The sequence below is a fragment of the Chionomys nivalis genome, chromosome 2 (assembly GCF_950005125.1).
Source record: "Chionomys nivalis chromosome 2, mChiNiv1.1, whole genome shotgun sequence".
In the NCBI taxonomy this organism is placed as follows: Eukaryota; Metazoa; Chordata; class Mammalia; order Rodentia; family Cricetidae; genus Chionomys; species Chionomys nivalis.
Window position 1 is genome coordinate 67,255,930 of NC_080087.1, and position 13,425 is coordinate 67,269,354.

The window sequence follows — 13,425 nt, forward strand, 5'->3', positions numbered from 1 at the left end:
TGGAGGAGTGTTCCCCTTAATCTACAGCCTCATCAGCATGAGCTGTCACTTGTGAAGCTTAAGATGAAATCTCATAGTAGTTTTGACTTGCGTTTCCCTGATGGCTAAGAATGTTGAACATTTCTTGAAGTATTTCTAGTCATTTGAGATTCCTCTTTTGAGAATTGTGTTTAGATCCGTAGCCCATTTTTAATTGAATTTTTTTAGTTAGTGAAATCTTGTTTCTTAAGTTCCTTATATATTTTTTATATTAGCCCTTTGTTGAAAGTAGAGTTGGTGACAGTCTTTTTCCATATGTAGGTTGTCATTTTCTTCTATTGACAGTGTTGTTACTTTACAGAAGCTTTTTAATTTCATGAAGTCCTGCTTAATAATTGGTTATTTTCATACCTGCACTACTGGTTTTCTTTTCAGGAAGTTGTCTACTGTGCCAGTGCATTCAAGGCTAGTCTTTACTTTCTCTTCTTTTGGTTGAGCTTATATGGTTTTATGTTTAAGCCATTGATCCACTTGGACTTGAGTTTTGTGCAGGGTGACAGATACAGGATCTATTTGCATTCTTCTACATGCCAACCTCCAGTTAGACCAGCACCATTTATTGAAGATGCTGCTTTTCTCTCCCCATTGTGTATTTCTGGCTCCTTTATCAAAAGTCAGGTATCCATTAATAAGTATTTATCAGGGACTTTGATTTGATTCCATTGAAAAAAAGAGTGTTTTTATGCCAGTATCATGTGATTTTTATTACTATAGCTATTTAGTACAGCTTGAAATCAAGGATGGTTATATCTCTGGATGTTCTTTTATTGTACAGGTTTTTATTTTTTTTTATTTTTTTATTTTTATTTTTTTTGGTTTTTCGAGACAGGGTTTCTCTGTGGCTTTGGAGCCTGTCCTGGAACTAGCTCTGTAGACCAGGCTGGTCTCGAACTCTCAGAGATCTGCCTGCCTCTGCCTCCCGAGTGCTGGGATTAAAGGCGTGCGCCACCATCGCCCGGCAGGTTTTTATTTTTTTAATCCTGGGTTTTTATTGTTGTTTTCTCATATGAAATTGATTGTTGTCCTTTAAGGTCTGTAAAGAATTGTGTTGGAATTTTTTTTTCTTTTTTTTTTTTCTTTTCTTTTTTAAAAATATTTATTTATTATGTATACAATATTCTGTCTGTAGGCCAGAAGAGGGCACCAGACGTCATTACAGATGGTTGTGAGCCACCATGTGGTTGCCGGGAATTGAACTCAGGACCTTTGGAAGAGCAGGCAATGCTCTTAACCACTGAGCCATCTCTCCAGCCCCCATGTGTTGGAATTTTTAAGGGGATTGTCTGAATCAGTAGATTGATTTGTTAAGATAGCCATTTTTATTTTTTAATCCCTCAGATTCTTGAGCATAGGAAATGTTTCAATCTTTTGACACCTTCATTTCTTTCTTTAAAGATCTGAAGGTTTTTCATAGGAGTCTTTCATTTGCTTGGTTAGAGTTAATGGAATATATTTCATATTATTTGTGGCTATTGTGGGTATTGTTTAGTGATATTTTGTTTGTGTTTTAACAAATAAAGCTTGTCTTAAGATCAGAGAGGAAAACTAAGCCACTAGAGGCTAGGAAGTGGTGGCAGACACCATTCATCTCAGGACTCAGGGGACAGATGGATCTCTGTTATTTCAAGACTACCTTGGACAACAAGAAATTAATTCAATCTGAAATAGAAACAGAACTCACACAAAGGTGATCCCAACAGTTGGGATAACACACCTGTAATCCCAGCACTAGGGAGGTGGAGACAGGTGTGATATGGCTGGACCGAGAGAGGATTGTAAAGTTGGAGGAAACAGGAATTCAGTACAGTCCAAGGAGGCAGTACGTCTGAAACAGTCTGAGGAGATAGTCATTCTGAAGCAGTATGGGAATACAATCTGTGGAAGCAGTCTGAGGACAGGATCGCCCCTTTGGTGTGAATATTGGTTAGAGGTAAGAACTCTAGTGGCGGGCTGTTCTACTTCTCTGAGCCTTCATCTTTCACTCCCTCTGCTTCTCTGATCTTCAGCACTAACCCCTATATCTGACTCTGGGTTTTTATTATTAATAACAATTAGAGTTTTGGTACATCTGGTACCCAACTTTTGGGGTACAATTCTTGAAAAAGTCTGTTGCCATTGGCTTTGCAGCCACCGGCATAGGCCAGAGCTTCACTTGGCCAGGATCCATACCCTAAAGTCTAGGTTTTCCTTTCTTCTTTCCTGGTGGGCTTTCCCTGAACCCCCTTCTTAAGCTTCTTCCAAACTAGGTAGCTGCCTTGAAATCTTATCAGGCTTATACTCTTCTACATTGCAACAGTCAGACTTAGATCTGCATCATCATTGGCAGCAGATTTCGTGAGAAAGTAGGAAATTCTTAAAGCAAAGAATTAGAGAGAGAAAAAAAAAACGGGGAGAGATATTTCTCACCGCCTTTAAAAAATGGGATACACAATTATAACAATTCCAATAGAGGACGTTAGGTCTTGTATGATTATGCGCAATACATTTTTAAAAAATGCAACAATTGAACGAAGGGATAATCAACTTAACCTGGATTGACATAATGTTAGTTACCATTTAGATAATCCTTTTTGTCACTGATAATTCTTGGTTCATCTTGGAAAGAGTTGTTTGTTATATGAGTGCCAAGATACAGACAGGTCTTAGAAAAACTTAATAAAACAGATCATAAAGATATTCATACACAGAGCAATTTAAAGGAAAACCAACTTCAGCATTGTATTATAAGGTTAGAGAGGAACAGCCAAAGGTTTTCTTTTTTTTAAAAAAAATATTTATTTATTATGTATACAATATTCTTTGTGCATGTATGCCTGAAGGCCAGAATAGGGCACCAGATCTCATTACAGATGGTTGTGAGCCACCATGTGGTTGCTGGGAATTGAACTCAGGACCTTTGGAAGAGCAGGCAATGCTCTTAACCACTGAGCCATCTCTCCAGCCCCAGCCAAAGGTTTTCAAACAACCAACCTTAATATATCCAGTAACCTTTCAGGAACCGCCAAATGATAAATATCCCTGAGGCTGTGTAAAGGTGAATAGACTCTTGTGGCAATGTTAGATTTAAGGAGATTCAAGAAAGCCATATTGTTAAACTCATGGTCAACTTGTAATAGAATTATCCTTAAAGATTAGAGAGACTTTGTTCCAGCAATTTTGGAACCTGGTCCACAGTTACAATGGAGGGCCTGTTAGAAAGAAGAGACTAAGGCCATTGAACAATTTTGTAAAGCTAGAGGTATAGAAATCACCCAAGATCACCTTCTTGGAGAAGGAGAAAGGCAATCCATATATGATGCCCATATTCTGGTTTTATGACATGCAGCATCTTTGAATTCTTGGGACAGAATTGAAGAAGTAGGAAAGAAGATTGAGTCACTTACTAAAATCACACAGGGCCTGACAGAAACCTTCACTGTTTTCTTACAAAGATTGACATCAGCAGTAAATAGAATGATAACGAATTCAGAAGCTAGACAAATAATAATTGAGTATCTTGAAAATACGACTCACTTCTGGATTATGCGGAAGTTGTGGCAAAGGCAGGCATTGAACTACTGAATGTAGTTCACAAGTAACGTTCAAGATAACCCTTTGCTATTGGGAATCTCATTGAGGGACCTCTAGCAGGCCCCTATGCCAAATTTGATTCAGTTGTTTCCTGTTATTGTAGAGGAAATTCCTTCTCAGAGCAATTAAAAAAGCCTAATGCCCATAGTAAGAAACTATACTGCTCTGGATGAGAGAACAGAAAATTCAGGAAAAACAATAAAGTGGGTATTCTTGGAAACTTCTATGAATGAACAAAGATCAAAATTAAAAATATGAAAGAATGATGTCAGTGACGGTCTGGTAAGCACAGGTGTGGATATAAAAATAATTGCACCAAAATCTTGGCATCCAAATTGGCCTCTTCAGGACATAAATAGTCAGCTTTTAGGGACTGGAACTTTACCTCAAGTAAAACAGAGCATGGGATGGCTCGAATGTATAGGGCCTAAAGGAAAGAGAGGAAAATTAAAAGCATATGTAACTAACATACAAATGATGTGGGGATGTAATTTATTACAACAATGAAATACTCAGATTAATCTAACATCATACCAATCTTAGAAACAGAAAGTAAATTAGTACTTTCTGGGAAAAATATTAGAAGGTTTTATAAAGAACAATCACCGGCCATTCAGGTTGTTCAAGAATAAGGCACAACAGCTGCTAATCTTTCAAAGACACCCACAACCCTAACTTTAAAATGGTTGGCAGACAAACCTGTATGGTTTGCACATTGGCCTTTAACACCAGAGAAACTGCAGGCCTTAGAGCTGCTGTTATAGGCGCAGGTAAATGCTCAGCATATAATCAACCAGCCCTTGGAATTCTCCTGTATTTGTTATTAAAAAGAAATCTGGAAAACGGAGAATGGTACCAGCTTAGTAAGTTGATTCAGCCAGTGGGCTCTCTACTGCCTGGAATTTCTTAGCCTTCTCTACTAACTAAAGATGACCTCTTATACTTGTTGATTTAAAAGATTGTTTTTTTGTCTGAATCTGTCCTACTGCATATCTGTAATTCTTTAGTGTCCAGGAGCACTTCTTAAAATGTTAAGGGTTTCTTAAAACCTTAAGTTGCACCATTACTAGGGGAAATATGGTACTGCCTTCTTGCCCTGCCCAGCCCAGCATGGCAGAGCTGCTCACTGCCTCTGAGAGCCATGCCCACCACCACATTCTCAGGCACACAGAATTATGAATAATAAAGAGTTATATATTTATGGGTAGACTCACAGATCACAATCCTCTGCTAGAACGAGAAACAGCAACTGAATCCCACAGCCAGAAAAGAGAGGCAGAAGCAAGAGAGAGAGAGCACACGCTTTATAGCTGCATTTACAGTATAAGAGAGCATGTGGGCTGGTACCTTAAATGCTATTGACTGAAGGAGCAGAATGTGCTACCACAGCACCTCCCCCTTTTGTTTAAATAAGAGAGTTCTAAACCCAATACAAAACCATATACACTAGGAACAGATATCAAGTATAAGATTAGAATTTCAATCAGCATAAACAATATTTAGCAAGGAATGTATGCCAAATGTTTTAATAAACATTCTATCCTAAGGAATCTAAGTCTTGTATTGGAAATGGCTTGGCTAGATCCTAAGAGGGTGGTAACTATGACTATCTATTGTTCAACCCCATTGACGGCCTGGGCAGGGAGATAATATTACTTGAGCAGTCAGGAAGTACAGTCAAGCAGCTTCCAAAGTGAGCAATATATGACAAAGACAATTAGCTACCTGAGCAATCACCCAAAATCTCACTTGCAACTTTGAAGCAACCAACTCTGGCTAAGGCCTAGCATAACTGACAGACCATTATTAGAAGCAGGAAACTTTTCAGAACCATCTTACCCTGTCTTGACAAGATTTAACAGTCTTTTTCTTTGTGTCCTGCTTATCCATTTCCAGATACCATGTACTTTGTCAGTGCTTGAGATATGGGCAGTTCCTTGCCCAAAGACCAATTGTGCCAAGAAGAAAACAAACTCTGAGTGGAGTGTCTTTGGTGCTCAGCATTCTCTTGGGAATAGATTGGTGCTGTCAGGAACAATCATGTCTCATGTCAGTATAGCCCTAAGTCATTTAAAGGCCATATTCTGAAGGTCCCTGCAAGATTTGAAGAATATCTAACTGAAATATATCTCTATATATCTAGAAAAGCTAACTAACATGACTACAAGCTTGACTTATAGATGACTATTAAACTATATTTTTAAATTATACATTACATTTTTAAATGAACTACACAATCACAGTACCTTAATCAAGAGCAGAAATAATGCATATAACAAGACTGACCTTAAGTTTGCATTAGTAAACCAAGATCCATACCAATGCAAATCTCTACAGCATCTGTTGACGTTTGTTCTATGGCATTACAGTTTTTACTAAGATTTTCTTATCACATGACATTATTTTGTGAGTTTTTCATTTTTTTTAGTATTCTTGTTGATAATATTACTATTATTAATGTATTTTCTTTTAGTTGGAAATGGAAGTTTGCTCGATTTGTGTGTTGGACATAGTCTAGGACTCTTTAGCTGTCTTCTATCTAATTATTATATAAAATGCTGTATTTGTTGTGTTGTGACTGATAACACTCTGGTTTTTCTATGTATTCTTTGCCTCTAATTATGATCTGCAGTGCTGCATGAGTAAATGATGTTTATTACTTCATAAACTTCTTCCTGTGCCCTTTCTTCCCCATGATTTTTTAGGAGACAATGTCTCTTGGTGCAAAGATTAGGTTCATAGTCATTTTCTTTCTCCACTCAAAATATATCCTCCTGTGCTCTCTTGTCTATAGGAATGTTGAAAATTTTCTGATTATCATTTTGATTTCGAGCTCTTTTTATTTGGTTTGGCATTGTTCACAACAGAGTTGGATTAATTTTAGCTTTGTACTTTTGACACCTTTATGTGAAATTTCAACAAGGATTCCCAACCAGACACAGAAACTCAGAGGAGACCAACAAGAAGAATGAGTGTTTTTCAGGTAAATGCTCCTGAGGTCAGTGTCATGTTTACATTTCTATGATATTTGTTTTAATTATTAAAAGCATTCTAAACTTTAATTCTGTACCTCTGGTAATGTTATCTAAAGTGTTTCTTTTGTATGATTTATGTTCTTTTTCCACTCTGATAATCATGAGTAAGTCTATAGATTTTTTTTCACATGTATTAAACGCACTTCACATTATATTTTCATTCCATGTTTTACTTTGAGGACATAAATTCTTTAAGACCTGCAATTCTTAAAATAATCTATTGCAAATGATACCCAAAGAAATATATTGGTGGCCAGCATCCACATAGGATAGACGTTTGTCCTTTTATATTAGTGATGAAAGATTGCATTTCTGGGATGGTCAGATTTTCAGATCCAGAAAATGAATGTGGACATGCAAATATATGGACTTTTTAAATTATGCCACTGAGCCATTTATGGAAATGTAGAATTAGAAGAGCTTCGCTGTCTTGAATTCCAATAATACATATATCAGCACCCTAGAGAGTACAGGTGATGAAAGGAATAGAAAACTGCCTGGCCCATTAGCTCTAGCCTCTTACTGGCTAACTCTCACATCTTGATTAACCCATTTCTAATGATCTGTATGTCACCATGTGACTGTGGCTTCCCGGGAGAGATCCAGTATGTCTGACCTGGTGGCTGGCTCCATGGTAGCTCTCTCAGCCTGCCTCCTTTCCAGCATCCTGTTCTGTCTACTCTGCCCACCTAAGGGCTGCCCTATCAAAAGGCCAAGGCAGCTTCTTTATTCAACCAATGAAAACAACACATAGAAAGAAGACCCTCCTACACCAATGCAGATTGTAGTATGCTAGTTTTTCCTTTTGAAATTTACATTACCCAGTGATGATGGGTATGTTACTAACTGAAATTCATCTGAGGAAAAGTCCTGATCATATCATTCTTAATTCTCAATTGTAAGTTGTCAATAGATCAATGTTTTAATTCTTCAGACCAGTTGTTTTAATATTTAAGCACCACTGTCTCCACCTTTGTGTTGTGTCATATGGCATATATTAGCAAGAATTTTCTGGAGAGAATTGAATTGTTGCTGTACATAAGCCATCAATTTTGAAGAAACATCAGATGTCCTACTTAATCACTTTACTCTTTGCTCTTGGTAGTATAAGGCTCCTCCATTTTGTTTTTCCTCTTCCTGAAGCTTTGTATTACATAGAGTGGGATTCCAGAGTATCGTGGTGATTGGCAGGTTTCTATTTCTCTTTTTTAAAGCAAGATTTTATTTAAGTATATGAATGTTCTTTTGCATAATTTTATGCAAACTGCATGATACATTATGTGAATCCCTGAGGTTAGCACCAGAGCTTTTACACTTGAGTCAGAGACTGTAATGAGCTGCCATGTATATAGAGAAAATTAAATTAGATTTCTCTGCAGGAACAGAAGTGCCTTTACATCGGGGCCATTTCCCTTGCCCTAAGAGTTACATCCCTGTTGTATGTTTGTGAGACAGATAGTACACAGCCTGGCATCTTCTAGTTTGTGGGCAATGAAGGAAGAATTATAGATGACATTTAAAATCCTGCTAAATGACTGAGCTCATACTGAAGAAAAGAATAGAGTTGAAATTAAAAGGCTTGAGTTTTTAATTGAGCCAATCTCATGGATAATAATGTATTCAAAATTAATGAAATGAGTGTAATTCTCAAAAACGTAATACATTAGCTTCAATTAGAAAAAATGTTTCTACTTTCTATGGGTGCATTGTTCCATGCTGCTATTTATTTACACATATATTTCTAGCTATTCTATAGTGAAACACCATACGAAATTTATGAGATTATAATTATCTAAACTGTTGTGTCAATTTTCAAAAATTAACAAATTTAATTTTGTCTATTGCTGCTTTTTTATTTACTTAATGGTTGTGAAAATATTCTCATAAAATAACTGCACAAAGTATTTTGAGTCTATTGTTTAGAATATTGGATGCATACACTCCTTACTGTTTAAAGAAAACACTGATTTAAATTCATAAATAAATTTGCATTCAATATTCTATTCCTTTGTATTAGAAATGGTGCAGTACTGCATTTAGGTCTCAGGATCTCAACTGAACATGTTAGAATATAGTATAATGTGGTTCAGCTGCAGATAAGATCAATGCAATTTTCATAGTTTAGCAAAGTTGATACTTGTAGAATTTGGAAGCACAGTTCAGTTTTGCTTACCATAACTTGTCCATCTTATATTGACCCAAGGATCCTACTTGATATTAACACATACTTCATAAAGGTAAATTCCTGCATGAAGACCTCACAAGTATGTGATATTCCCTGAAAGTTTGCTCATTGTGAAACTTTTATCTTTTTTATAGAGATAGAAAATACAACATAGACAATGACTTTTTGAAATCATCTATTAGTACAATTAAATTTAAGTTTTATTTTTTGTAAGTGGGTGTATTTGCCTGCACATGTGTATATTATGTAAGCCTCCTATCTGTTTAGTTCAGAAGTGAACATGGGATTTCATGGAATTGGGGTTAAAGTCTGTTGTGTAGTGCCATGAATATACTCAGAACCAAACTACATTTTAAAGGATTATAAGTTGTTACTGACTCCAAACAACAGGGACCATTTTCAAATGTGGAGATTATAGGAAATATTTTTTTTAAAAATATTTATTTATTTATTATGTATCCAATATTCTGTCTGTGTGTATGCCTGCAGGCCAGAAGAGGGCACAGACCTCCTTACAGATGGTTGTGAGCCACCGTTTGGTTGCTGGGAATTGAACTCAGGACCTTTGGAAGAGCAGGCAATGCTCTTAACCTCTGAGCCATCTCTCCAAATCTTTTATCTGCTGCTAAGGTCTTAGAAAATGTCATGAAGGAGAGAGACCTTAAGATTGTAAGCATTGGGGCTGGAGAGATAGCTCAGAGGTTAAGAGCATTGCCTGCTCTTCCAAAGGTCCTGAGTTCAATTCCCAGCAACCACATAGTGGCTCACAACCATCCGTAATGGAGTCTGGTGCCCTCTTCTGGCCTTCAGGCATATACACAGACAGAATATTGTATACATAAAAAATAAATAAATATTTAAAAAAAAGATTGTAAGCATTGTCAGTCTATACATTGTGATTAACAACTAACACATTTCTTTAGCCCTTATAGAAAATTTTGAACAAATTTGAACAACTTGTCTTTGAATAAATGCCATGCCTTATCTATGTCACAGAAAATATCTGTAGTTCTTCAGCCTCTTTTACCTAGGAACGTATTTTGTCCAGCCGCACATAGTATATAGATAATTTTCTATTACAGACTCTATTAACATTCAGGGATGTGGCTGTGGATCTCTCGCAGGAGGAATGGGAATGTCTAGATCATGCTCAGAGGGCATTGTACTTGGATGTTATGTTGGAGAATTATAACAATCTAGTCTTTGTAGGTAAGAATGCTTTTTTTCTGGAATTCCTGATTCATAATTTTTATTTACCCACTTCGTTTAATATGTAATCTATCTTAACTGTCTAGACACTTCCAGAAATAATGGAAATTCTGGTTATTCACCTCATTTTTTTTCATGGTGCAGTTTACATTATTCTGTGTTCTCTAGAAGTGTAGATAATGCTATATTCTGTGTGATTACTCTAGCTGCTACTATCTAGTTTTAAAAGAAAATATGAAAGTTCAAAGGAAATTGAATACTCAGAGCATGGAAATGTATTGCATTACACATAATAATTGGAATATTTTTATGTTATTATTGAATTAAACTATGACCTATTTTTGATTTTTAAATTTCAGGAGGTTTAAATAATGAGAGCTGTGGGTAGTAACCATGGCTTTTTGTTTATTATTTAGTTTTTGAGATGTATTCTCTATGTTTAACCCTGAAAATGAATAATTTAATCATAGCAATGTGAATGATGAATCAAGAGGATATGTTGAATTCCATTACAGCCTGGGTTACATAATGAGTTCTTAGCTGACTCGGTCTCAAAAACATGTACAAAAAAATAGAGGAACATTGTTCAGCAGGAGGTCCTCTATTTATTGCTTGACCACTATGTGTCCTATCTTCTGCAAAGTACACAGTATAGATAAAAATGAGGTTACTGTCAGTTCTTGTGGTTTGATATAGATCAGAGTTGAGGTTCTTCTGAACATTGCTTTAGCCATGTGAGACAGAGAAGACCTAGGGTGAGAGCTCTATCCCTGAGAATTGCTAGTTATGTTTCTTAAAAAACTTAAGGCAAATCAGTTAAGTTTTTTACTCATGCATTAATCCCTGTCTTCCCTCATTGTGCTAATTTTTCAGGCAACCATTGCATATGTTATAACTATGAGAAAGTCTTGGATCAAAGCTCAGAGCACATTGTCCATCAGCAGGTATATACCAAAGAGAATCCTTATAAATACAATGAGCCTGACAAAGGAATTCATAAATTGTCCAAGTATAATCATAATGCTAGGGATAAAACAAAAATCTGCAACAAGTACATATTTGGTAACCACCGAAACTCTTCTGTTGAATCATTACACTTATACAGCCACAAATGTGGAAACCCTGAAGAAGAAGCTTGCAAAGTTAATGACTGTGTAAACTGTTTAAATTTGTGTTTCATCATTAGTCAGAATCAAAGAGTACACACAGGACAGAAAGAACACAAAAATACAGAGAATGATAAATCTTTTGACCCTAAGCATGAACTCATGCTAGAAAGAACGAATAGTGTGAGGAAACCCCACCAAAGCCATAAATGTGGAAAATGCTTCAAGACAGACTCAAGCCTTAGTAAATATCAGAGAGGTCATAATAAACAGAAATTCTGTAAATGTACACAATGTAGTAAATCCTTTCTACATTTGTCACAAGTCAAAGTACACTGCAAGTTCCATTGTGGAGAAAAAACCTACAGTACAGAGTGTCCTAAGTGCTTTTCTCATACATCAGAATTTAAAAGACATTGCAGATTGCATTCTGGAGAGAATACCTACAAATATAGTGAATGTGACAAATCCTCTTTCAGTACCTCAGAACATAGAATGCATCCGAAAGTTCTTACAGGAGAGAAACCTTACCGATGTAGTGAATGTGACAAATCCTTTACCAAGAAAGACCATCTTCGAACTCATCAGAGAATCCATAGACAGAAGGATCCATATAAATGTAATGAATGTCAAAAATCCTTTACCCAGAAGAGCAGTCTTAGAACACATCAGAGAATTCATATAGGAAAGAAACCTTATAAATGTAGTGAATGTGACAAATCCTTTACCCAGAGAGGCCATCTTACTAATCATCAGAGAGTCCATACAGGAGAGAAACCTTACAAATGTAATGAATGTGACAAATCCTTTACCAAGAAAGACCACCTTAGAATCCATTACAGAATTCATACTGGAGAGAAACCGTATAAATGTAATGAATGTGAGAAGTCCTTTACTCAGAAGAGCAGTCTTAGAACTCATCAGAGACTTCATATGGGAGAGAAACCTTACAAATGTAGTGAATGTGATACATGCTTTACCCAGATAGGCCACCTTAGAATTCATCAGAGAATTCATACAGGAGTGAAACCTTACAAATGTAGTGAATGTGACAAATCCTTTACCACGAAAGACCACCTTAGAATTCATCAAAGACTTCATACAGGAGAGAAACCTTATAAATGTAGTGAATGTTACAAATCCTTTATCAGTTGCTCAAATCTTAGAAAACATCAGCGAATTCATACAGAAGAGAAACCTTACAAATATAGTCAATGCAAAAACTCATTTCCCACAGAAATCACCTTGAGAACACATCAAAGAATTTATACAGGAGAGGAACTTGATAATGTAATATATAAGGAAAACCCTTTTTTGTCTCTCAAGTCTACAGAAACATCTGAAAATTCACACAGGGGAGAAAAATTTTCATAGCAGATATTGTGGCATAATCTTTATACTCTGCCTCAGCAAAACCTGAAGGATGTACTGGTATATGGCAATTTCTTGGAGACTGTATTGATCCATATTGGATGAGAGCTGACTAAGACAGGAAATATACACCTCAAAATAACTACAAGAAATTCCTGAAGCTGACAGGATTCAGTATGCTTAACTCAAATGGAAAAACTCAGATCATACTGCTCAAATTTGATAAAATGATCCACAAAGATAGTATGCTCTTATACTTGAAGAAATGCCTACAGGTGTACAGTATGCTCCAGGTGTCCTGAATTTTTATGTTGTATCCCATGCTGACTTGGAGCTTCATGGTTACAACTGTCTTTGAGTCCCCTGTGCTTCAGTAAATATCACTTTCTCATATTCCTCTAACCCCAAAATAAAGCTGATTGGTTCAAGAAGTTTGGCTTGGTTCTTTTTTTCAGTTCCTTGTTGGGGTGAGTAGATACCTATGTAGGTTCCATCTCCCCTGGAATAGGGTCTCATTAAATATGTTCTGAAGTAATTGTTCCTTGAAATTTGTGGTATGATGGAGAATAGATTTTGGAGAGAAAACATTTGAGTCACCAAACTAAGTAAGCCTGGGTCAGTGAAACACATCATCCAAACTGGGCTGTGTCCCTTCATGGCTCTGAATTACACGATTCAACAAAATGCACCCTCAAAACAAGGCTCCCCATGGTCTAGTAATACACAGATTGTGGTGATCTGTACTACTGTGCAATGCCTGTGTTACTTTCAGTACAGTTTGTGCTCCACTGTACCGTATGCAAGCCGGGCAAGGGCCTGGAGATTGAAAGAACACAAGAGACCTGGGTCATTTGAAAGGAGATCAGCCATATACCATTTATTTAAACTTAGGAAAAACCTTATATACCTA

At 36.4% G+C, this 13,425-nt stretch overlaps 1 protein-coding gene across 3 annotated transcripts in view; it reads left to right on the plus strand.

Annotated features, from left to right (window-relative positions):
- The window catches only part of LOC130862677 (zinc finger protein 665-like), a 32,286-nt gene extending 19,351 nt beyond the window's left edge, over positions 1-12,935 (plus strand). For 2 of the 3 annotated variants that reach the window (XM_057752406.1, XM_057752398.1), the window contains exons 5-7: positions 6,533-6,607; positions 9,912-10,038; positions 10,912-12,935. In XM_057752406.1, coding sequence (XP_057608389.1) covers positions 6,578-6,607; positions 9,912-10,038; positions 10,912-12,518 — 1,764 coding nt within the window. In that variant the 5' untranslated portion in view covers positions 6,533-6,577 and the 3' untranslated portion in view covers positions 12,519-12,935. The remainder of the gene's footprint in view (positions 1-6,532; positions 6,608-9,911; positions 10,039-10,911) is intronic. The other variant, XM_057752416.1, reaches the window with a different exon arrangement.
- Positions 12,936-13,425: the final 490 nt, after the last annotated feature.